The following is a 26,532-nucleotide window of genomic DNA, read 5'->3' as shown; positions in this document are numbered from 1 at the left end:
CCCCTAAAATTCCATTCCATCTAGTCATGGACGGTTATTCTATCTCCCATATTTTGTTTCCTTTCATGTACACGTTGCAGATACCCATCCATGAATGCTATTTCACACATCAACCTGTCACCACCGCTGTAGTTGCCTCCCTTCTCTACCCCGCTGTGCCCCTGTGATGTCAAGCATTCATGTGAAGTCTACATATGTACATTGTAGTCGTATTCTTCCGGCTTGTTTACTCGACCTTTCGCAACTTTTTCTAAGACCCAGTGAATAAATGCGGACCACACCCCGTTCTCAAAATTTTTTTAGTCTGCGGTCTAGCCCATCTACCCACATAGTGTCCGGCGTGGCCCACAAACACTTATATAAGGTACATGTACCTGAGTACCGACCCCGTCCAGTGACCAAGTCCTCTCCCGTACGATACAGCCCTTAAGATTAAAACATGATACAGGAACGTCTATACATCAAAGCATGATATGGTATGGTATGATGAAAAGAAAAACGGCAAGCAAAAATAAACAACCCAAAGCGAATGCAACCAGATGCCCCTTTGACCCATTTGATTCCCAGATTCCAGGCAGGAGAATTTCCGCAGTCCCACGCACCCCAGGATGAAAAGCAACCGAACTGATGGTAGTATAGCAGTAGTGGCAGGATGATGATCGAAAACACGCCCAAGTAGTAAGTAAAAGAGACATTTGATGAAACGAGCCGATGCAGATATAGGCGTGAGCGGAATGAAGAATGAAGAACACGTTGAAGGGGGATAGAAGTAGAAGTGGAAAGCAGGTCGTGTTATTCATTCAGTCATTAGCGTTGCGAAGGTGGTCGGATCAGCCCTTGCCTTGCCTGTTGCAATGGAAGTTAGTGATAATCTTATTCACCAGCTGGACAAAATCCATACCTTCATCTGTTCGATTCTTGCCTTCAGCTGGCTGGTGACTTCCGCGGCTCTCTTCCAGCTCTCCGCTGGCTCCGCGCTCCTGGTAGGCTGATCTTCGCCCGAAGCACTGCCGGAGCCTAGCACCGACGACCGGGTGGGACTTCCCAGCCCAGAGTAGCTGGTACCAAATGTAGGGCTGAGCTTCCGCCGACCAAGACCTCCTTCCCTGCTACTCAGTCCTGAGGATTCAAGGCCATTGTTCTCCTTCTCTTCACTCGGGCTGGCGGATGCATAGCTGCGTGGCCGTGAGCTCTCGAACCGTGAACCAACTAGAAGACTAGACCGGGACATTGGTCCGCGGCCGTCGTCTTGGTACACGGAACCTGCGTCCGACATAGGCAAGCCAATATTCTCCGGCAGGGTATTGGGAGGGCTCATGGCACTAGCACGAAGGGCCCTTGCTAGCTCACGCTTCAGACGCTCAATTTCTCGCTGCTGCTTTTGCACAGACTGCTCCGCTGCTTCTGCATCACTTCGTGCTCGGACCAGTTGGGTCTCTTTGGCCTTGATGCTCAAAACATCTCTTGTGTGATCTTCAATGAGCTGTGCATTCTGGTCCTGAAGCTCCATTACTTGAGAATTCAGCTTGGTTCTCTCCGACCTCAAATCCTCAACCATCCGCATGAACCGCTCCTTCTCTGCACGCAGCTCATCCAACTCAGCTCGTTCGATGGCCGAAATCCCACTCAACTGGGGAGCTGCTGGAGCGGGAGCAGGCTCGCTGGGAGCCGACGGCTTCGCTATCGGACGACCGGCAAGTCCCCTTGCAAGACCAAACTTGGGGGCTGCAGGCGGCGGCGGTTGGTCTTCTGATGGGGGCGAGATAACCCGGCGTTGCGGAGATGCTAGTCCTCCTGGACCACCAAGCTTCTTCTTGAGGCCGCCTGGGCCGGAAAGACCACTGGGCTTCGGGGCCCCTCCTAATTTTGAAGGAATGGATCTCGTAGCAGGCTTGGGTGAAGGAGCAGCCACCGGTTCCTCCGCAGGAGGCGGGGCTAACTTCTTTGCTCCTAAGGCGGGTTTCTTTGCTCCGAGGACCTTCTTTCCGGGGGCGGGTTTAGGCGGGGCAACGATAGGCTTAGGTCTATCTTTTGCCTTGACCTCAGCTGTGTCAAAGAACTCCTTAATCTTCGTCTTCCTGATGTCGTCGAGGCCTTCAAGGAACGGGTTCATCGCCCGCTCGCCCATAATCTTCATCAGAGTACCAAGAACCTCTGCTCCTCCGGCACGGTTGACCTCACTGGACTCGGTAAGAAGCTTTGTGGCCGCCTCGGCTATCGACTTGACTTCCGGTTTGGCTGGGACTTCCCTGGTGGTGCGAAGGCAACGGATCAGAAACTTGAGTGTTTCTTGCTTTACTTGGGGGTTCTTGTGCTTGAGGAATTCGAGAATTTCTTCCAGGCACTCGGACAAGTTAGTTGCAATGAAAACTGCATCTAACGCCTGGCCCAGGGCATCGGCCACACTCTGCTTCTTTTCCTTCAAGCGCTCCAGCATGGGCGACATGATAGTAGACCGATACTTTAGAAATGCACTGCGAAGGCCCTTTGCAAGTAGATCAACACAGTTGGCAGCAACAGTAACCACTGCGATATTCGCATCCTTCATGGATTTGGCCAGCAAACGGACAACATCATCCCATGGTCCATCTTTAATGCGGGGAACGTTCAATACGTCATGCAGAGCGTCTAGAGCCTCTTTCCTCTCTTTCCATTTCGACGAAGAGAGCTGCTCGTTGAAATCCTTGGGAACTTTGGCCATGACATCAACAGGTTCAGCCAGATCGAAGGCATCGACTCCAGCTTCTTCCTCCTCTTCAGCGTATTCCTCGCCTCCTTCGAACTCATCGTCGCCGCCTTCCGGAGCAGCACTGGCTGCGGCCATGGCATCTTGTTGTGCCCTTGTGAACCGTTCTTGCTTGGGTGGCCCCTCTTGACTGACACTTTCAAACAACTTTTCCAAATCCTGTTGTTGAACAGGCTTCAGGTCCCCCCAGAAGAGAGGCTTGATGGCTTCCTTCAGCCATCGGTAAAGTTCCACTGTGAGGTTTTGCGCCTCTGCACGGACATTCTTATCTGCATGACCGAAAGCCTTTGGCAGGACCTTTAATACCGGCTTGGGGTCGACGATTTTACACCCGAAGTTGTGATAGATGGCTTTCAATCCCGCCAATGTAGCCGCAATGACCTTGGGGACTTTGTGTGACAGGGCGGGAATGATTTCTTCGATAACGGGGTCTGCCTTATCCAGCTCAACACATAACAAGAGGGCCTCGATCGCATTCGTTTTGGCTGCTGGTCGCGTAGACGGAAGGCCTTTCTCGCAGATAGGGAAGACTGTAGTTGCTCGGGATCTTCATGGTTTGTTAGCTACTGTCACCAAGTATAGGATATTGCGAAGGAATCAACGCCGGTTAATAGAATATACCTCGTACAGGCTTGAACACCTCCGAATTTCAAGAACGCGCAATAAGCCCCGAGACCATCTTGTTGAGCCGCAACGTTGGAATCTGCCACGGCCCCTTTCCATAGACCGGGATCTTGTATGAAAGGTGTAAAGACGGGGTCCGACTCATCGGGGGTTTTTTCGAATAGTGCCTTGGCCTCTTCATATCCTCCCTTGCGGGCTTTCCAGTTCTAAATCCAATGCCGACGCATCAGTATCCAAGATCGCTCGGCCCAAAACGGAAGTGAATGGAAATCAACGACTAACCTTGTGGGTGAACCGGTCGGGCAATGGCAAGGAAGAGAAATCCTCCTCTCCCTCGGCCATGATGAAGGTCTAAAAATAAGTCTGCAAATGAACGGGGCAAACAATTAGCAACCGGGCCTCGCAATCGACGGGGAACCATCAACTGCACTGAATCAATCCCAGTCTTCGGAGCCACCAGATCCAGCACTTTTTCTTTGGGAATGGCGGAGGCACTAGAACCAAGGATTGTATCCAGCAGTGGATAGCGACAGTTCTTATCGCTTACAGAGTTCACACACACACACACACCTTGGGTTTGTAGCCGATCGCAGATCTCGCGCACGGGCGGAAAGTTGACAGAAGGTTGTCCAAGAATGCACAATCGGCGTCGAGAGGCTGGTGGCGCCGGAAGAGTGAATCGTAAATCGGGGGGAGTCGAAAAGGGGGCGTGTGTGGTCGACGTCAGGGGGGGGATATTGGAGCCGGAAGTGGGGGAGCGATTTGATGAAGTCAACACGAAAGTGAGGGAGAGAGAGTAAACAACGGCAAAGTCGCTGGGGTGACTTCGCGACCCAAACTTCGGGCTTGGCGCTATCGTCCGCTGTGTTTTGCTGCCCGCATCCCTTTCAGGTATCAACCCAGCCTTATATATGGCCTGGATAGGCAGTTCAATGAGGTATTCATCGGTTCGCTGGCAGTCTGATACTGATCTGGGTGAAGTCGGATGTTTTCATATTGTAATTCCATATATCTTCCTAATGTAGACTATCTCCTATGAGGCACAGGTATATATATATTTTCCGAGGTATAGTGTTCTGTATGTCTGTCATATTAATTTCCCTCCACATCTTCTGTCGGCTTCATATATCCCTATTGACCGATCAGAAAACAATCGAACACCGAAGATCAACCCTTCTAGTAGTACTCTGTACGGAGTACATACGTAAATAATCGGATCGCTGTAGGAGGAATACTCCATACACATTACATTCTATCGACTGTCATGCATCCCTCTAGTGAGGTCTCCGCTGCAGTCATATTTGGTTACGACTAGTCACTATAAATACTACAGAAAACCAGCAATTTGACAAACTCTGTTCACCTGTCTAGGCCCTTTCTTACCTCGCGAGTGACCATATAACGAAACAGTCACATGACCCACCCAAGGAAAGTACCTACCCCTGAATCATTGCTTCTTTCACACTGCAGACTCCCTGGTAGATCTCTACCTATCACTTCATACTCGGCAAACGTCAATCCCTGCAGCTACCAGCTATTTCCGATTACATGATGCTGGATAATCATCAACCGTTAGAGCTTTTCCCTAGGGATCTACTTGTCAGGGTAGAAAGCCTGCTAATTAGGTAGGAATACGTCATGACTACTGTAAGATTGATAATAGACTGAGCCTCGAAGGAATACTAGTAGAGAATGATATCTTTGTTATAGGCTAGTTCATACTCTTTTTTTCATGTAAGACCGACCCGCCAAGACGCTAGGTCACAAAAATGGGTACATTCGAAAGGACTGTTGTGGCTTGTGCTTTATGTCATGAGTAGTCTGCTTCACATTTCACAATGCCCATGAATAATTGGTGCACAGAAATGGCCTGCACTTCTGTGAGAAACATACTAATCCACAATCTCGCCAGAACCTGACAACGAGCTATCTCTAAGCTACAACCCTTGACTCTAAGTTGAGCTACAGGTATTCTAACTTGTTGGGCAAATTCTCATCCCCGCTCCCACTCTAACAAGACCAATTCTTGTCTGCGAAAGCAGGCGAACATAGGTAAGTCATGCCGTATTTCCTGATCAGGCTCCCTCTGGTAGCCCGTCAATTCTATGCAGGACACATCTGCCCTGGGTTCCAACTTCAGGCGGGGGCAGCGTACGAATCAACAATAACTCCCAGTGTATAATAGGATGTTCCTTGAATGGGATTGTAATTGGTCTTAGGGATATCTATAGACTTTGGAGGGTAGGATCGTGATCTTGATCTGCTCAAACCCCGAGAGTGCCGGGTTACGCATAATCATTATATAGATTTACATCCTCGGAGATGAGGGTTAGGTAACAAGGTTTCATTCTGTTATGGAATGTTTGACTCTGGGATTTTCATCCAGTTCAAACCATGTGATTGAGGAGCAAACGATAGCAGGTCAACTCATCTCTACACCACAACACCAGATGCGCTCGGATTATCATGGCTACGGAACGCCTCATCACCACCGATCTCCTTCCAATACGCTCGCATGTTTTCCGGTGTAATAAAGCTCAACACACGCTTTTTATCCTGCAGCCTGGAATCTGGCGTTATAGTATCCTCAAACATTGGTTGGAGCTTATGTCTCGCAAAGTAGCACATCATCGCTACATCACGCACATCCAGATCTTGCCCGTCTTCACGGACAACCCACCCATTTCCAATATCACGATTCCAATACAAAGGAGCCCAGCCCCACGAAGGCTCGGAAGGGTTGGTTTCCATCATCATGTATGCCGCATTCTCATTGCTGCTTACGGACGACGCTGTGTTCCATCCGGGAGGGTTATGGTGGAACTCAGCGTCCGGGTCTTTCCAGAAGATGAGCGGTGTGCCGAGGAGAGCGAAAATTGGCGAAATAGACTTACCCTCGATAGCAAGAAGAGTTAAGCCGGGTTGATTGATTGTTTCATGTTGATGGAAACGAACGGCTCCGACCGATGAAGTTTTATTTCCCCGTGGGAGCAGATCTTCACGCCCCGAACAACCGCGGGAGCCTGGTACTGCAAATCTGGAACGGATTTACTGACCTCCGTGCTTGCATACATTACTAGGAAGTCCATCAGATGCCGAAAACCAGTCAGTTCTATATCGGCATAGTTCTTCTGGGTGAATCTCTCGCATTGCAACCATCGGGCCATAGTATGCGTGGGGAGCACTGGCGGCGGAGGATGCAGCCAGTATGCTTTGATTTGGGAGTGAGCCGTCAGATAGATATGCGTCGCGATGCAGCAGAGTACATAACACAGTATTCTTCCTGCCGCTGGGCCCCATGCAGCGAAACCAGACCCTAAGTTTTGCCCTCGTACCTCGTTGTGATGCATACGCAATATTCCGAACCAGGACCAAGGTATGAATGCGTCAGGACTTAAGTCCACCACGCCCCTGACTCTTTATCGTATTGGCGCTTGGTAGGGATCCAAACCAGAGAAGGCTCTCTGGGAAGAAAATGGCTCGCTTGTGCTCTGGGGAAGGCCGGTCAGGCTGGGTAGGCAGATTTCTTGCAAAGCAGCTTATGGGAAGGGAAATAAATCAGGACTAACTAAATGTTCGACATGCTAATCCCGCTGCAGCAGTTATCTGACCACCCGCGGCTTCTTGCCAGCAGATCTCTTTTTCTAATAATTTATATATAATTCTGTCTGCTAGTATACTATATTCTTTATTAAATAATATATAATTTATTATTTTTTACTTTCTGAATTAAGAATTCATAAAGTTATACAAAATCCTTACTTATAAAAATAGATTAAGATTAAGATATATTTTATATTAAAGTCTATTCTAATTAATATCTCTATAAATCTCTACCTCTTACGGGAGTAGATATTTAATATAGAAATTCTAATCTTATTATTAGTTACTGAGTTTGAAGCATATTGGTAATTTCTAGATGATATATATATATATATATAACCGTAAATAAAGATTAAAGATTAGTTTAATAATTTATTACTAATATTGACGGTAGAGAATTTCATATAGAGATACTAGGATTAATCTAAAGAATTATTAAAAGTCTTACTTAATCAAGATTCCAGTAAAATATTTCTATATAATTAAAATAAATAATAATAATTTTAATATTATAATATCGAGAATCCGGAAAGAATATAATCATAAATATTTTATATTAAAATAAATGCTTATTAATAAAGTTAAGAATACTATTATTAAAACTTTTTAAAGATTATTAATCTAATTATATCATCTAGAATTTTAAGAATGCCTGAAATAGTAATTATAAGACTTTAAAAATAATTAAAAACAGTAAGATTACTTTAAAAAATATATAAAATACTAGTTGAATTTAATTATACAATTATCCTGATTCACAAATATAAGAGATTAATCTTATCTAGAAATTATAAGTTAATAATCTTATTAACTTTTTGATAAAAAAAGACTGATTTTGTTTTAAGATCTTGTCAAACCCTAGGATCGCTTCTCCCTGTTCCTGTTAGCTTAGCTTCCGTTCCAATACGTACCTTCGAACTGAATCGAGGTAAGTCAGACTGATGACTATCTAAAGATGACTGGTCCTGAACAAGAGAAGAGAAGTAAGGCCAGATAGTGCCGCGCAGCTATCCGTAAGTAAGTGCGGACGAGTGTTGTTGCTAAGCTTTCCAAAACGTATGGTTACTTAAAGACAGTGTTAAAGGATTGTGTTACGGACCCCTGCTAGCTGAACGAACTAGTAAGGCGGACTCGTTAGGCAGAAGGCTACGTCCGGAAGGCGAGGACTCTTATCAAGTAGAATCCTGATCTGAGTAACCTGCAAACCAGGACGGTTACATAACACGTGACCACGACAGACATGTCACCGACACGCTATAACATGGCAGCGCTACAACAGGACATGGCAGCGCTATGATATAACATATCAGCAATATAACATATCATGGTGATGCCATGACAAGGGATAGAATATAAGGACACTCTTTCATGTACTTAGCTAGTTCTGTTCTTCGTGCTTAATAACACTGTCTTTAAGTAACCATATGTTTTAATAAAGCTTAACAATAATACTCGTCCGTACTTACTTACGGATAGCTGTACGGCACTATCTGGCCTTACTTCTCTTCTCTTGTTTAGATCAAGTCATCTTTAGATAATCATTAACCTGACTATCTTTAATTCAGTTCACAAGATACGTATCGGAACGGGAGCTAAGCTAATAGGAACAGAAAGAAGCGATCCTAGGGTTTGACACATTGAGCACCAGTCAGTATGAGTGTTATCCAGTAATAACTAGTCATTATGTTAACTACATTGAACACATCGCGTGCGCCACAGCAGGGCCTGATGACTAAGGAACTGATGGATATGGTTAGTCAGCTGCAAGAAAGCATCACTGTCTTAGAATAATAGAACTAGTTACTTAAAGGTCGCTTATCAGTTAAATCTGTTAAGATCCGACCACCCGAGCCATTCAACAGCAAACAAGCAAGGCTTAGGGCTTTCTTAACCCAGTTAGATCTATACCTCAACATAAACAAGGAAAAGCTCAAGAATAAGAAGGACAAGATCTTTTTCGCGTCCACTTACCTGACCAGAGTAGTATTTAATTAGTTTAAACCATACATCCGCGAGTGATAAGAGAAGTTAGTAAGTAATCAGAATAATAATATAAAATAACTTTTCACCAGTTACACTAGATTCAAACAATATCTTAAACAGATATTCAAAGACATTGATACGGCATAAAATGTTGAGTAAAAGTTATAATAACTTAAGTAAATTAGATTAGTATCTATATATGTTTCAGAGTTTCAGCAAGTTATTAATTATCTAGACTGGGATGATGATGCCTACATCTCATGATTCAAAGAAGAACTTAAGATAGAGATCTAAGAAAAGATCATTTAGTAAGAACAACTAGATATATTGACTAAGATAATTAAAGCAACAGTTAAGATTAATAATAAGTTATACAACTTTAATATGAAACAACAAGAAGATCAGTAAACCAATAGGTCTATATCTTAATATAATAACCAGCCAGGTTACCGAGCCAATAACAGAAGGTCAGCATAACCTAGGAGTTTGGAATACAAAGATCTTTATAGACTAAAACCAATGGAGCTGGATGCAGCACAGCATCAGACTCAACAAACTCAAGTATCTAAGGAAGAACTCAAACAGTGCAAACGAGACCGCTTGTACTTTAACTGCGGCAAAGTAGATCACCAGTCAAAGAACTATAGTCAGAAACAGTAACAGCCTCAGAAGCAATTAAGCGCTATAAATCAAGATCAAGGCAGAAGAGTCTATAATGTTACCACCATTTAGTACAAAGTTTAGACAGAATCTATAATACAGATATTAGATAACAAGAAGCTACATATTATTTAGCATGATCAGCTATCAGAGAACAGGATATACCATAATTAGTTAAGATAACAGACTACTCTAGATAAGTTAACAGTACCATCTAATCAACAAGAAGATTAATAATTATCTGTACTATTAATTTAGACTATAAAAGTTAATAATAACAGTTATAAGCCAGTTTCAAGAAATGACTATCCTAATATAATTTAAAATAAAGATAAACCATTAGACAAAGAATACAGTAGACTGCTTAAAGACCTTGAACCTAGTAAGAAAAGACTTAATAAGATACTTAATACCCCTGAAAAACCTTTATCAAAAATTAGTAAATTCTGTCCATCACAGCGAGACGAGGATAAGAAGAACCAGAAGAATGATTAAGAAAATATTACTTATTAATTAGACCATATCTTAAAGAAGATCTTGAAGAATCCAGTACAATTCTGCCCAGAGCTTAAGATGATTATACAGTATTGCCCATATTAAGATTTAAAATATTAGAAATCATAAAATAAGACTTAAAAACAATATCTATAGAGATGTCTCTGTCATCTGGAAGTTTATTTAATATATAAATAAAATAATACAGACTATTATTACCAGCTATTAAAGATTAGCCAGAAGATAAACATTGCAGGAACGAAGCCTTAATATAATAAACCATGTCTATATATTTATTTTAAAGAAAGTAGAGATTATTAAAGATATAATAAACTTTCTTAGCTTATATATTATACAAACACATGCTTAATATATCATGATTAAAAATACATTACTAACTACTAACCTAAGATACTGGAAGTAGTTAGGGCTAAGATAAGTTACTTTTTATATTCTATCTTTGATTACACGTGTAAAGGATACCAGAGATACTCTTACTATAGATTAATATATTAACTAGCATGTTTTAATAATCAGTATATAATACACTACGCAGTAAAGATAGAAGGCTTAAGATTTTTAAAAAGATACTTATAATAGTTAGAACCTAACTAGCTGGAATAGTAATTAGCAGTTATAAAGTCAGGACTATATCTGAAGATTTAAGCAGTTATATTAAATTAATCAGTCTAAGTACTGGTAGATTCTGGAGTAACCAGGAACTTCATGAACCCGCGATTCATATAATAGCTTAAGATACTTAAATAATAGAAAGAAGAACCTGAACTAATTACAGAACTAAATAGAGAGAATTTAGGAATTCTTGTATCAATAATTAAGTCAGAAACTATATTTATAACTATAAAGAATTATTACAAGCACATAAACTTTAATATGATATCTTTAAGATAGTATAATATTATGTTAAGGATTCTATAACTCAGAAATCATAATTCACAGATTGATTAAAAGACTGAGAGTCTCTAATTCATGAATTATGATTATCTAAAACGACACCAGCAAGGACCAGATATAGGGTCTAGATCTATACAGCCCGCTACTCAGTAAAAGGCTGAAGTAAGGACTAAACAACTTATTAAGAGAAGGTTAAGATCACCATGAAAGCCTAACATGCCAGGCATTGAAAATAACTTAGAGAAAAATAGCATTTTAAATATAGTTACACAAGTAATAACAGCAACTAAGCCATTATAGAAAGATTAGCTTATAAAATTATCAGGATAGGTATTAACAATAATAAAAGAGTATTATAAATATAATATTGATAATTTTAATACAGAGGTTGAGATGACTGTCCAGAGACTAGAAGATTTATGGAAACTTCTAGCTGTAGTTAAGAGTAATATATAGATTTTATCACAGTATAAGAGATTTAAGAACTTATTTAAGTAGTTAGAATAACCTGAATTACCTCAGCACAGAAAGTATGACCATATTATTCTTATAGAGAAAGAAAAGTTATCAATATATAGAAAGATTTACCTGATATTTAAAAAGAAATTACAGATATTATAAGAATATATTAATAACCAGCTGGCTAAAGATAATATCAGGCTTTCAAAGTCACCAGCAGAATATGGAGTCTTATTTATATTAAAAAAAAACAGTAGTTTATAGCTATATATGGATTATCAGTCACTGAATATTATTATAATTAAGGATTAACACCTGTTACCTTTAATTTTAGAAATTTAAGATAAAATATAAGAAATAAAGTAGTTTACTAAGCTTAATATCACGGATGTATATTATCATATATATATTATAGAAGATAAAGAATGGAAAACTATATTTAAAACAAAGTATAGATACTTTAAGTACTTGATTATACTATTTAGACTTACCAACACACCAGCGTTATTTTAGTAATATATTAATAAAGTTCTTAGAGAATATCTTGATAGGTTTATAATTACTTATTTAAACAACATATTAATCTTCTCAAAGATCGAGGAAGAACATATAAAATATATAAGACTAGTTTTATATAAATTATACTTATATTAATTATAATATAAGCTAAAGAAGTATAAATTCTATATATAGAAAACAGAGTTTCTAGAATACTAGATATCTATAGAGAGAATCTATACTAAGTAAGCTAAAGTATAAGTCATACAGGATTAGCCTTAACTAAGGAATCTGAAAGAACTATAGCAGTTTATCAGATTAATTAACTATTATTAATAATTTATAGACGAATACGCTATCCATATAACACCACTCTTCAAGCTTATAAAGAAGTTGAAGAAGTACCAATAAAAAGAACCACAGTAGAGCATGTTTGAAGATATTAAGCAGTAACTTACTATATTACTAATACTTGTACAGCACGATTTAGAGAAAGAAACAATCATTAAAATCAATATATTAGATTATATTATTAGTATGCGTATAACGCAATCCAGAGAAGATAAAAAGTCAAGACTGATTACATTTCACTCAAGGAAGTTGGTTCAAGTAGAACTCAACTACGACATTCATGATAAGGAATTACTAGCTATAGTAATAATATTTAAGCAGTAGAGAATCTATCTTAAAAAAGTGAAGCATACTATTATTATAAAGACAGACCATAAGAACTTAACCTACTTTACAATAACTAAAGAATTGATTAGAAAGCAGGCACAATAGGCTAAGATTCTGTCATAATATGACTTCAGAATTATATATTATAAAGAAGCAGAAAATAGATATGTAGATATGCTGAGCCGTAGGCCAGACTATGAACTAGATAAAAAGACTATTAAACTAGCCATCTTGAAGCAGAACACGGATAGATTAATCAGTTATAACAAGGCCAACTTAACAGTAATATTAGAAATAGATAGTAACCTAATCAAGTAATTAACTAAAAGTATAAAAAATGATAAAATACTTTAAGAGATGAGTAAGGGCTTACCAGACAAGGTTACCATCAATAAAAATAGACTAGTCTATTTTTATAGATTAATCTTTATACTAACCGCAATGAGGATAGAGATTGTGATTAGATATTATGACAGACTACTTAAAGATTACTTAAAAATAGAGAAGATAATTAAACTAATCACGAGGAATTACTACATTCCAAACCTTAGATAAAAAATATATAATTATATTAAATAATATAAGACTTATATTAGAAACAAGCTTGCAAGGCACCAGCCCTACAGATAAATACAAGTATAGAAGGTGCCATAATAATCATAGAAATAAATAATAATTGACTTTATTAATCTACTATTAAAATCAGAGAGATTTAACACTATCACAGTCATCACTGATTACTTTACTAAATATATCCATCTTGTACTAAGCAAGATGATAATAATAATAATACAGATAATAAAACTATTTCTAGAAAATATTATTATATATTATAAAATATTAAAGTATATCATATCAGATCAAGACAAGTTATTTATCTTGAAGTTCTAGAGATTACTCACAGATCTTATAAAAATAAAAAAATAAATAATAACAGCTTACCACCCACAGACAAATGGGCAAATAGAAAGAATTAATCAGATAATTAAATAATACCTGAGATATTATATAAACTATCAGTAAGATAATTAAGTAAATCTATTACTAATAATACAGTTCTTATACAACAATACTAGTTACTTAATTATTAGAGTCTCACTGTTTTATACTAATTACAAATATCATCCGAGGTTTCTGAAAACGCTATTAAAGAAGCAGCAAGTTATTAATATAGCTAAGAATATTATTATATTTATAGAAAATATGTATTTACAGTTATTCCAAGATATTAAGTTCATGAACTTATATAGTAAGATATACTACAATCATAAATACAGAAGAAAACCTGATTTAAAAAGGAAAGAAAAAGTGTTCCTACTCTGCAGAAACATTAAGATAAAATAACCAAGTCAGAAGCTTAACCATCACAAGCTAAGACCATTTATTATCAAAGACAAGAAGAGACTGGTTAACTACAAGTTAAGGTTGTTAAAATCAATAAACAGAATTCATCCAGTATTTTATATCTTATTATTAGAACCTGTACCAAAGAACGCTAGAATCATAGAAAATATAGAGATTAACAACGATATAGAGAAAGAATATAAAGTTAAAAAGATCCTAGACCATAAGAAGATTAGCAGCAGGTTAAAGTATCTAGTAAAATAGATAGAATATAATATCTCAGAAAATACATAAGAACTTATCAAGAATTTGACAGGCTATTACCAGCTTGTAGAATAGTATCACCAGTAAGCAAGTTAAAGTTCGCCTAGAAAAAAGGAGAGCCAATAAGTTAAGATAAATTAAGATCAAGCTCAGATATAGCAGCTAATTTAATACTATCTGTAATAATACTAGTCTTAGCCTCAAATATTATAACTTATTAATCATACAGCCTTGCTTGTATCTTATATTTCTTTTATTCTTACTTCTCAAGCTCTTCCAGCTTCTTAATTTTCTTTATATCGCGAGTTATAAAATCACCAGCTTATCTTTATAACAGTCATTTTTATTTCTATAATCAAAGAAGCTTTGCCAGGATGACTTCCTTCTCTTCTTCAATAAAATTTTGAGCCTTGATTAAACGCTTCCATTCAGCATCAGAGAAGGAAGAGTCAGGTATTTTATAATAAATATTATTTATTTTAATATACTTACTATAGTAATCAGAATTTTCAGATTTGATGTAAACCTTATAAAGACAAATATAGTACTCATAGAGAAAGACTGCAAGAAAATCTTTATTCTTAATCTACCAGTAAAGATTCTTCTTATAAATAGAAGAACTAGATAATATGGTCAACAATCTAAACAAAGTTTTAGGAAATGACATCAGATACTCACCTCAAGAGAGAGGCACTGCAGATTTATGTTTCTTAGGAACAAGAAACCTTGAAAGAGAGGGAGTAGTATTACAGACCCCTGCTAGCTAAACAAACTAGTAAGACAGACTCATTAGGTAGAAGACTACGTCCGGAAGGCGAGGACTCTTATCAAGTAGAATCCTGATCTGAGTAACCTACAAACCAGGACAGTTACACAACACGTGACCACAACGGACATGTCACCAACACGCTATAACATGGCAGCGCTACAACAGGACATGGCAGCGCTACGACAGGACATGGCAGCGCTACAACATAACATATCAGCAACATGACATATCATGGTGATACCATGACAAGGGATAGGATATAAGGACACTCTTTCATGTACTTAGCTAGTTCTGTTCTTCGTGCTCAATAACACTGTCTTTAAGTAACCATATGTTTTGGTAAAGCTTAACAATAATACTTGTCTGCACTTACTTACGGATAGCTACACGGCATTATCTGGCCTTACTTCTCTTCTCTTGTTCAGATCAAGTCATCTTTAGATAGTCATCAACCTGACTACCTTTGATTCAGTTCACAAGGTACGTATCAGAACGGGAGCTAAGCTAACAGGAACAGGGAGAAGCGATCCTAGGGTTTGACAACAAGATCTTTTTCACATCCACTTACCTGACTAGAGCAGTATTTAATTAGTTTAAACCATATATCCGTGACTGACAAGAAAAGTTAGTAAGTAATTAAAATAATAATATAAAGCAACTTTTTACTAGTTATGCCAGATTTAAACAGTATCTTAAACAAATATTTAGAGATATTAATATAGTATAAAATACTGAGTAAAAATTATAATAACTCAAGCAGACTGGATCAGTATCTATATATACTTTAGAGTTTTAGTAAGTTATTAATTACTTAGACTGGAATAATAATACCTACATCACATGATTTAAAGAAGGACTCAAGATAGAGATCTAAAAAAAGATTATTTAGTAAGAACAACTGGACATATTAATTAAGATAATCAAAACAATAGTCAAGATTAATAATAAGTTATACAATTTTAACATAAAATAATAAGAGGATTAATAAATCAATAAGTCTACATCTTAATATAATAATCAGCTAGATTACTGAGCCAATAACAGAAGGTTGATATAATCTAGAAACTTAGGATATAAAGATCTCTACAAATCAAAACTAATAGAGCTGGATGCAGTACAGCATTAGACTTAACAGACTCAAGTATCTAAGAAGGAACTTGAACAGTATAAATAAGATTACTTATACTTCAGCTGTAATAAAGCAGATTATTAATTAAAGAATTATAGTTAGAAACAGCAACAGCCTCAGAAGCAGTTAAGAACTATAAACCAAGATCAAGGCAGAGGAGTCTATAATGTTATTATTATTTAATATAAAGTTTAGACAGAATCCGCGATATAGATAATAGATAACAAGAAATTATATACTATTTAATATAATTAATTATTAAAAAACAGAATATATTATGATTAGTTAAGACAACAGACCACCATAGATAAGCTAATAGTATTATTTAATTAATAAGAAGATTAATGATTATCTGTACTATTAGCTTAGACTACAGAAATCTATAATAATAATTATAAGCCAGCTTTGAGAAATAATTATTCTAATATAGTTTAAGATAAAGATAAACTATCAGATAAAGAGTATAGTATATTACTTAAAGATCTTGAATCTAGTAAAAAGAGACTTAGCAAGATACCTGATACTCTGGAAAAATCTTTATCAGAAATTAATAAACTTTATCCATTACAGTGAGATAAGAATAAGGAAAACCAGAAGAACAATCAGGAAGATATTACTTATTAATTAAACCATATCTTAAAGAAGATCTCAGAGAATCTAGTATAATTCTGCCCAGAGCTCAAGATAATCATACAGCATTGCCTATATTAAGACTTAAGATATTAGAAATCATAAAACAAGACTTGGAAATAATATTTATAAAGATACTCTTATTATCTAAAAGTTTGTTTAATATATAAATAAGATAATACAGATTATTATTACCAGCTATCAAAGATTAGCTAGAAGATAAACATTGCTGGAACGGAGTCTTAATATAACAAACTATATTTATATATTTATTTTAAAGAAAGCAGAGATTACTGAAAACATGATAAACTTTCTTGACTTGTATATTATATAAACACATGCTTAATATATCATGATTAAAAATATATTATTAATTACTGACTTAAGATACTAGAAGTAATTAGGATTAAGATAAGTCATTATCTATATTCTATCTTTAATTATGCGTGTAAAGAATACCAGAGACACTCTTATCATAGATTAATATATTAATTAACATGTTTTAATAATCAGTATATAATATATTATATAATAAAGATAAAAGGCTCAAGATTTCTAAGAAGACACCTACAGCAGTTAGTACTTAATTAATTAAAATAGTAATTAATAATTATAGAATCAGGGCTATATCTGAAGATCCAAGCAGTTATATTAGATTAACTAGCCCAAGTACTGGTAGACTCTGGAGTAACTAGGAACTTTATAAACCCATGATTTATATAATAACTTAAAATACTCAGATAATAAAAAACAGAACCTAAACTAATTACAGAATTAAACAGAGAAAATTTGGAAACTCTTATATTAATAATTAAGTCAGAAACTGTATTTATAACTGTAAAGAATCATTATAAGTATATAAACTTTGATATAACACCTTTAGAATAGTATAATATTATATTAAGAATTTTATAACTCAGGGATTATAATTCACAGATTAATTAAAAGACTGAAGATCTCTAGTTCACAAATTATGATTATCTAAAACAATATTAATAAGAACTAGATATAGAGTCTAGATCCATACAGCCTGCTATATAGCAAGAAGCTGAAGTAAGAACTAAATAACTTATTAAGAAAAGGTTAAGAACATCATAAAAGCTTAACATACCAGATATCAGAGATAACTTAGAAAAAAATAATACTTCAAGTATAGTTATACAAGTAATAGCAGTAATTAAGTCATTATAGAAAGATTGACTCATGAAACTATTAGAATAGGTATTAATAATAACTAAAAAATACTAAAAATATAGTATTAATAATATTAATACAGAGGTTAAGATAACTATCTAGAGACTAGAAGATTTATGGAAACTTCTAGCTGCGGTCAAGAATAACATACAGATTCTACCATAGTATAAAAGATTTAAGGATTTGTTTAAGCAGCTAGAATAATCTGAATTATCTCAGTACAGAAAGCATGACCATATTATTCCTATAAAGAAAGAAAAGTTACTAATATATAGAAAGATTTATCTAATATTTAAAAAGAAATCATAAGTATTACAAGAATATATTAATAACTAGTTAATTAAAGATAATATCAAGTCTTCAAAGTCACCAGCAGAGTATAAAGTCCTATTTATATTAAAAAAAAACAGTAGTTTATAGCTATATATAGATTATTAATTACTAAATATTATTATAATTAAGAATCAACACCCGTTACCTTTGATTTCAGAAATCTAAGACAAAATACAAAAAATAAAGTGGTTTATTAAACTTAATATTATAGATATATATTATTATATATATATTACAGAAGATAAAGAATGGAAAACTGCGTTCAGAATAAAGTATAGATACTTTAAATACTTGATTATATTATTTAGGCTTACTAATATACCAGTATTATTTCAGCAATATATTAACAAGATTCTTAAAGAATATCTTATTAGATTTATAATCACTTATCTAAACAATATATTAATCTTCTTAAAGACTAAGAAAGAATATATAAGACATATAAGACTAGTTCTATATAAACTATATTTATATTAGTTATAATATAAGCTAAAAAAGTATGAATTCTATATATAAAAAACAAAGTTCTTAGGATACTGGATATCCATAGAGAGAATCTATACTAAGCAAGCTAAAGTATAAGTCATACAGGATTAGTCTTAATCTAGAAGTCTGAAAGAACTATAGTAATTTATCAGATTAATTAACTATTATTAATGATTTATAGACAGATATATTATCTATATAATATCATTCTTCAAGCTTATAAAAAAATTAAAAAAGTATTAGTGGAAAGAACTACAGCAGAGTATGTTTAAAAATATCAAGCAATAACTTATCATATTACTAGTACTTATACAGCACAATCCAGAGAAAGAAACTACTATTAAAATCAATATATTAGACTATATTATTGATATACATATAACATAACCCGGAGAAGACAGAAAACCAAGACTAATTATATTTTATTTAAGAAAGTTGGTTCAAGCAGAACTCAACTACGATATTCATGATAAGGAATTACTAGCTATAATAATAATATTTAAATAGTAAAAAATCTATCTTAAAAGAGTAAAGCACACTGTTATTATAAAGACAGACTATAAGAACTTGACCTACTTTACAACAATCAAAGAGTTAACCAGAAAGCAGGCATGATAGGCTAAGATTCTGTCATAATATGACTTCAGAATTATATATTATAAAGAAGCAGAGAATAAACACGTAGATATGCTGAGCCATAGGCCAGACTATGAATTAAATAAGAAGACTATTAAACTAACCATCCTGAAGCAGAACATGAATAGGTTGATTAATTATAACAAGACTAATTTAGCAGCAATATTAAAAATAGATAATAACCTAATCAAATAATTAGCTAATAATATAAAAAATAATAAAACACTCTAAGAGATGAGTAAAGACTTACTGGACAAAATCACTATTAATAAAAATAGATTAATCTATTTTCATAGATTAATCTTTATACTAACCGTAATAAGAATAGAGATTATGGTTAAATATCATGATAAACTATTCAAGGATTATTTAAAAGTAGAAAAAATAACTGAATTAATTATAAGGAATCACTACATTCTAAACCTTAGATAGAAAATATATAATTATATTAGACAATATAAGACTTATATTAAAGACAAGTCTATAAAATACTAATTCTACAGATAAATATAAATGCAGAAGGTGCCACAACAGTTATAAAAATAGATAATAATTAACTTTATTAATCTATTATCAGAATTAGAAGGGTTTAATACTATCACAATCATCACTAATCATCTTATTAAATATATCTATCTTATACTAAGCAAGACAACAATAACAGTAATACAGATAATAAAACTATTTTTAAAAAATATTATTATATATCATAGGATACTAAAGTATATTATATTAAATCAAGATAAGTTATTTATCTTAAAGTTCTAAAGATTACTTACAGATCTTATAAAAATTAAAGAATAAATAACAACAGCTTACCACCTACAAATAAATAAGTAAATAGAAAGAATTAATCAGATAATTAAACAATATCTAAAACATTACGTGAACTATTAGTAAAATAATTAGATAAATCTATTATTAATAATATAATTCTTATATAATAATATTAGTTATTTAATTATTAGAGTTTCACTATTCTATATTAATTATAGTTACTACCCAAGGTTTCTGGAAACGTTATTAAGAAAGTAATAAATTATTAATATAATTAAGAATATTATTATATTTATAGAAAACATATATTTATAGTTATCTTAAGACATTGAGTTTATGAATTTACATAACAAGATATACTACAATCATAAACACGGGAGAGAACCTAATCTAAAAAGAAAAAAGAAAATATTTCTACTCTGCAGAAATATCAAGATAAAATGACTAAATCAAAAGCTTGATTATCATAAACTAGAATTATTTATCATTGAAGACAAGAAGAAACTAGTTAACTATAAGTTAAGATTACCAAAATTAATAAATAGAATATATTCAGTATTTTATATCTTATTATTAGAACCTGCACCAAAGAACGCTAGAATCACAGAAAATATGGAGATTGATAATAATATAAAAAAAGAATACAAAGTTAAAAAGATCCTAGATCATAAGAAGATTAACAGCAAGTCAAAATATCTAATAAAATAAGTAGAATATAATATCTCAGAAAATACATGAAAATCTATCAAGAATTTAACAGGCTGTTATCAGCTTGTAGAATAGTATCACCAGTAAGTAAGTTAAAATTCGCCTAGAAAGAAGGAGAGCCAATAAGTTAAGATAAACTAAGATCAAGCTCAAATACAGCAGCTAATTTAACACCATCTATAACAATATTAGTCTTAGTCTCAGATATTATAGCTTACTAATCGCGCAGTCTTACTTATATCTTATATTTCTTTTACTCTTACTTCTTAAGCTCTTCCAGTTCTTTGATTTTCTTTATATTATAAGCTATAAAATCACTAGCTTATTTTTATGATAACTATTTTTGTTTCTACAGTTGAAGAAGTTTTGCCAGGATGACTTTCTCCTTTTTAATAAAATTTTAAGCCTTGATTAAACACTTCCACTCAGTATCAGAGAAGAAAGGATCAGATATTTTATAATAAATACTATTTATTTTAATATACTTATTACAGTAATCAGAATTTTCAGATTTGATATAAATCTTATAAAGGCAAATATAGTACTCACAAGGAAAAATTATAAGAAAATCTTTATTCTTAATCTATTAATAAAGGCTCTTCTTATAAATAAAAGAACTAGATAATATGGTTAACAATCCAAACAAAGTTTTGAAAAATAATACTAGACACTTATCTCAGGAGAGAGATACTACAAATTTATGTTTCTTGGGAACAAGAAACCTTGAAAGAGGGAAAGTGATATTATAGACCTCTGCTAGCTAAATAAACTAGTAAGATAGACTTATTAGACAGAAGACTATGTCTGGAAGACAAGGACTCTTATCAAGTAAAATCCTGATCTGAGTAATCTATAAACCAGGATGGTTATACAATATATGATTATGATAGATATATCACTGACATGTTATAACATGGCAGCGCTATGACAGAATATAGCAGTACTATAATATAATATATTAATGATATGATATATCATGGTAATGCCATGATAAAAGATAGAATATAAGGACACTCTCTCATGTACTTAGCTAGTTCTGTTCTTTATGCTCAATCTAATTATCTTTAAGTAACCATATGTTTTAATAAAGCTTAGTAATAATACTTGTCCGTACTTACTTACGGATAGCTGCGCGGCACTATCTGGCCTTACTTCTCTTCTCTTGTTCAGATCAAGTCATCTTTAGATAGTCATCGACCTGACTACCTTGATTCAGTTCATAGGTACGTATCGGAACAGGAGCTAAGCTAACAGGAACAGGGAGAAGCGATCCTAGGGTTTGACAGATTGATTGAGCACGAAGAACAGAACTAGTTAAGTACATGAAAGAGTGTCCTTATATCCTATCCTTCATCATGGCGTTATCATGATATATTATGCCACTGATATATTATTTCATGTCGCTGCCATGTCCTGTCATAGCACCAATATGTTGTAGTATATCAGTGATATGTTCACTGTGGTCACGTGTCATATAACCGCTCCGGTCATCGGTTACTCAGATCAGGATTCTACTCGATAAGAGTCCTTGCTTTTCCAGACGTGGCCTTCTGCCTGATGAGTCCGCCTCACTAGTTCGTTCAGCTGGCAGGGGTCCGTAACAGATCTTTATTGTTACTATCGCCTCGCAGACAATCAAGAACTGAACTTGCTGGTGGTTATTTCATAAAAAACTAAGCGTAGAGAGGAGAGCTAACTATACTAACACACTGCAAAATAAAGTCCTCCTGGCAACACTAGTCCTAAGAAAGAAAGCGGTATTGCAGGTGTACTGGCAGAACCCATTAACCTTACAATCACACTATACCAAACTCACCTTTCAGCCTTTTTCATCAGATGCCACGCTAGCAGTCGTGACATTTATTAGTAAATTAATAAGTATTATGTTTATTAGATCACAGAATCTTACTTATCTAATATAAAAAGACTATCTTATAATAATAAATTTAACCTATAAGATTAACAGCTTAGAGTGATATCTTACTTCTTTAATAATATGAGATAAGTACAGATTCTTTATTCTAACAGCCCTTTTTATCTATAGTTATTAAAATAGTAATATTATCTCAGCAAATCTTGTACGGATCAAGAAAAAATATCAAAGATAGTAATTATAATACTTTCTGACTAATGATTCTACAGGTAAGTTGAGACGGCTGTTCAACACAAAATGAAGTCATATTGATGCTAACTACTTGTTACAGACCCCTGCTAGTCAGGTTACTAGCGAAGCGGACTCGTCAGGCAGAAAGCGTCGACAAGGCAAGTCTCGGACGACCAGCAACTCTTATCGAGTAGAATCCTGGTGTTACAGACCCCTGCTAGCCAGGTTACTAGCAGAAGCGGACTCGTTAGGCAGAAAGGCAATGACCAGGAAGGACTCGGGCAGCCAGCAGCTCTTATTGAGTAAGATCCCGGTCAGGATAACGTCCAAGGCAACACTGTGTCACGTGACCATCTACCATCAGATCTACCATCGAGGGTATACGATATGGTATACGGAATCCAGGAACGTGATTGGATCGACCCTCGATCTATCCTGAATGGTATACGAAATGGTATACGAAGGATAGGATATAAGGACACTCTTTCACGTACTTAGTTAGTTCTGTTCTTCGTGCTCAATACAACTGTCTTTAAGTAACCATATGTTTTGGTAAAGCTTAGCAATAACACTCATCTGCACTTACTTACGGATAGCTGCGCGGCACTATCTGGCCTTACTTCTCTTCTCTTGTTCAGATCAAGTCATCTTTAGATAGTCATTGACCTGACTACCTTGATTCAGTTCACAGGTACGTATTGGAACGGGAGCTAAGCTAACAGGAACAGGGAGAAGCGATCCTAGGGTTTGACACCTGGTCTGAGTAACGCCCGGAGCGACTTTGCGTCACGTGATCATCTACCATTAAATCTACTATCAAAGATATATGTAAGATATACTGAGATCCTGGATCATGATTAGATCAACCATTGATCTACCCTGGATAGTATATAATATGGTATACAAAGAATAGGATGTATAAGGACACTCTTTCATGTACTTAGTTCTGTTCTTTGTGCTCAATAACACTGTCTTTAAGTAACCATAAGTTTGGAAGCTTAGCAACAATACTCGTCTGCACTCACTTACAGATAGCTGTACAGCATTATTTAGCCTTACTTCTCTTCTCTTATTTATAACCAGTTATTTCTAGATAGTCATCAGTCTGATACATCCTTGATTCAGCTTGAAGGTACGTATACCAGTGAAGTTAAGCTAACAGGAATAGAGAAGCGATCCTAGGATTTGATATATTGAGCACCAGTTAGTACGAGTGTTACTAGTAATAATTATCTATTATATTAATATTTTTAAACTTATCGCGCACCCCGCAGCAGCAGGGCCTAATAATATAAGAACTAATAAATATGGTTAATCAGTTATAAGAAAGCATCACTGTCTTAGAATAACAGAACCAGCTATTTAAAGATTGCTTAATAATTAAGTCTGTCAAGGTTTAACTACCGGAACTGTTTGACAGTAACTAAGCGAAGCTCAGGACTTTCTTAATCCAGTTAGACTTATACTTTAATATAAATAAAGAGAAGCTCAGAAACAAGGTTAATAAGATCTTTTTTATATTTATTTATTTAATTAAATTAATATTTAATTAATTCGAGCCGTATATCCGCGAGTATTAAAAAAAGTTGATAGATAATCAGAATAATAAAATCAAATAAATCTTCACTAGTTACACCAGATTCAAGAAATATCTTGAATAAATATTTGGAGATATTAATATAGTATATAATACTAAATAAAAGTTATAATAACTTAAATAAATTAGATCAGTATTTAAGTATACTTCCGAATTCTTGCAAATTATTAATTATCTAGACTGGGATGAAGACGCCTATATTATATAATTTAAAAAAGGACTTAAGATAAAGATCCAAAAAAAACTTATTTAATAAGAATAATTAAACATATTGCTACAGATAATTATAGCAATAGTCAAGATCAATAATAAGTTATATAAATATAATATAAAATAGAAAGAAGACTGATAAAACAGCGGGTCTATGTCTTGACAAAATAACCAGTAGAGCTACTAAGCCAATAATAGAAGGTCAGCACAGTCTAGAAGTCTGGAATACAAAGATCTTTATAGACTAAAGCTAATGGAGCTAGATATAGCATAATATCAGACTTAACAAGACAGAATATCTAAGGAGGAACTTGAACAATGTAAAAAGAACTACTTATATTTTAGCTGCAGTAAAGCAGATCATTAGTTAAAGAACTGTTAGTAAAAATAGTAATAGACTTAGAAGCAGTTGAGGGCTACGCATGAAGATTAAGACAGAGAAGTCTATAATATTACCACTATTTAGCATGAAGTTTGGATGGAATCTGTAACACGGATACTAGGTAATAAGAAGCTATATATTATATAATATGGATAACTATTAGAGAATAAGGCATATCAAGATTAGTTAAGATAACAAGCTATTATAGATAAGCCAACAACACTACTAGAATAATAAGAAGATTACTAACTATTTATATTATTTGATTGGCTCATGGAAGTCAACAATAACAGTAATAAGCTAGTTCTGATGAATAAATATCCCAGCATAGTTTGGATTAAGTTTAACCCTTTAGATAAAGAGTATAGTACTCAGCTTAAAGATCTTAAACCTAGTAAGAAGAGACTTAATAAGGTACTTAATACTCTGGAAAAATTCTTATTAGAAATTAGTAAAACATGTCTGATATAATAAAATAAAAATAAGAAAAACTAGAAAAATAATAAAGATAATATTACTTATTAATTAAACCATATTTTGAAAGAATTCTCAGAGAATCCAGCATAATTCTGTCTAGAACTTAAGAAAATCATGCAGTATTACCCATATTGGGATCTGAGATATTGAGAATCATGAAACAAGATCTGAAAACAGTATTTATAAAGATATTCTAATCATCCAGAAGTTTACTAGATATATGGACAAGATAATACAGACTATTATCATTAATTATCTAAGATTAGTTAGAAGATATAAGTAGTTAAAACAGAATCTTTGATATAATAATAAGAAATATTTATATATATACTTTAAAGAAAATAACAGATATTGAAAATATAATAAACTTTTTTAGATTATATATTACATGAATATGTATTCTATATATCATGATTAGAAGTATATTATGAATTATTAATCCAGGATACCGGTGTTACGGACCCCTGCTAGCTGAACGAACTAGTGAGGCGGACGCATCAGGCAGAAGGCCACGTCCGGAAAAGCAAGGACTCTTATCGAGTAGAATCCTGATCTGAGTAACCGATAACCGGAATGGTTACAAAGCACGTGACCATGATGGACATGTCACTGACATGATATAATATATCAGTATTATAACAGAATATAATAGTATTATAATATAATATACCAGCAACATGACATATCATGACAATACTATAATGAAGGATAGGATATAAGAACACTCTTTTATATACTCAGCTAGTTCTGTTCTTCATGCTCAATCTAATTATCTTTAAATAATCATATATTTTGATAAAGCTTAATGATAATACTTGTCTGTACTTACTT

The 26,532-nt window shown here is 34.3% G+C and overlaps 2 protein-coding genes across 2 annotated transcripts; both read right to left on the bottom strand.

Annotated features, from left to right (window-relative positions):
- Window positions 1-388: 388 nt before the first annotated feature.
- On the bottom strand, window positions 389-3,724 carry BO94DRAFT_508928 (putative spindle pole body component). The gene is made up of 4 exons (XM_025609684.1): window positions 3,653-3,724; window positions 3,368-3,576; window positions 902-3,293; window positions 389-846 (listed from the first exon to the last, which is right to left on the bottom strand). The coding sequence occupies exons 1-4, from the start codon at window positions 3,710-3,712 to the stop codon at window positions 808-810; spliced, it is 2,700 nt and encodes an 899-aa protein (XP_025471222.1). The 5' UTR covers window positions 3,713-3,724; the 3' UTR covers window positions 389-807.
- A 2,079-nt stretch (window positions 3,725-5,803) lies between these two features.
- On the bottom strand, window positions 5,804-6,537 carry BO94DRAFT_553404 (uncharacterized protein; the record flags this gene model as incomplete). Its single annotated transcript, XM_025613652.1, has 2 exons — window positions 5,804-6,265; window positions 6,322-6,537. 2 exons carry the CDS (start codon window positions 6,535-6,537, stop codon window positions 5,804-5,806), a joined length of 678 nt encoding a protein of 225 aa, XP_025471221.1.
- Window positions 6,538-26,532: the final 19,995 nt, after the last annotated feature.

Source organism: Aspergillus sclerotioniger, assembly GCF_003184525.1.
Source record: "Aspergillus sclerotioniger CBS 115572 chromosome Unknown BO94scaffold_4, whole genome shotgun sequence".
Classification (NCBI taxonomy): Eukaryota; Fungi; Ascomycota; class Eurotiomycetes; order Eurotiales; family Aspergillaceae; genus Aspergillus; species Aspergillus sclerotioniger.
The sequence above is the reverse complement of the archived record's forward strand: the minus strand, read 5'-3'. Positions and strand labels throughout refer to the sequence as shown.

Bases quoted from the DNA above. Each gene is read 5' to 3' on its own strand.
- BO94DRAFT_508928 (XM_025609684.1), bottom strand. From the start codon at position 3,712: ATGGCCGAGGGAGAGGAGGATTTCTCTTCCTTGCCATTGCCCGACCGG. The intron at 3,294-3,367 runs GTATATTCTATT...CAAACCATGAAG, and splicing joins GGTGTTCAAGCCTGTACGAG to ATCCCGAGCAACTACAGTCT. The intron at 847-901 runs GTATGGATTTTG...CCATTGCAACAG, and splicing joins CAAGAATCGAACAGATGAAG to GCAAGGCAAGGGCTGATCCG.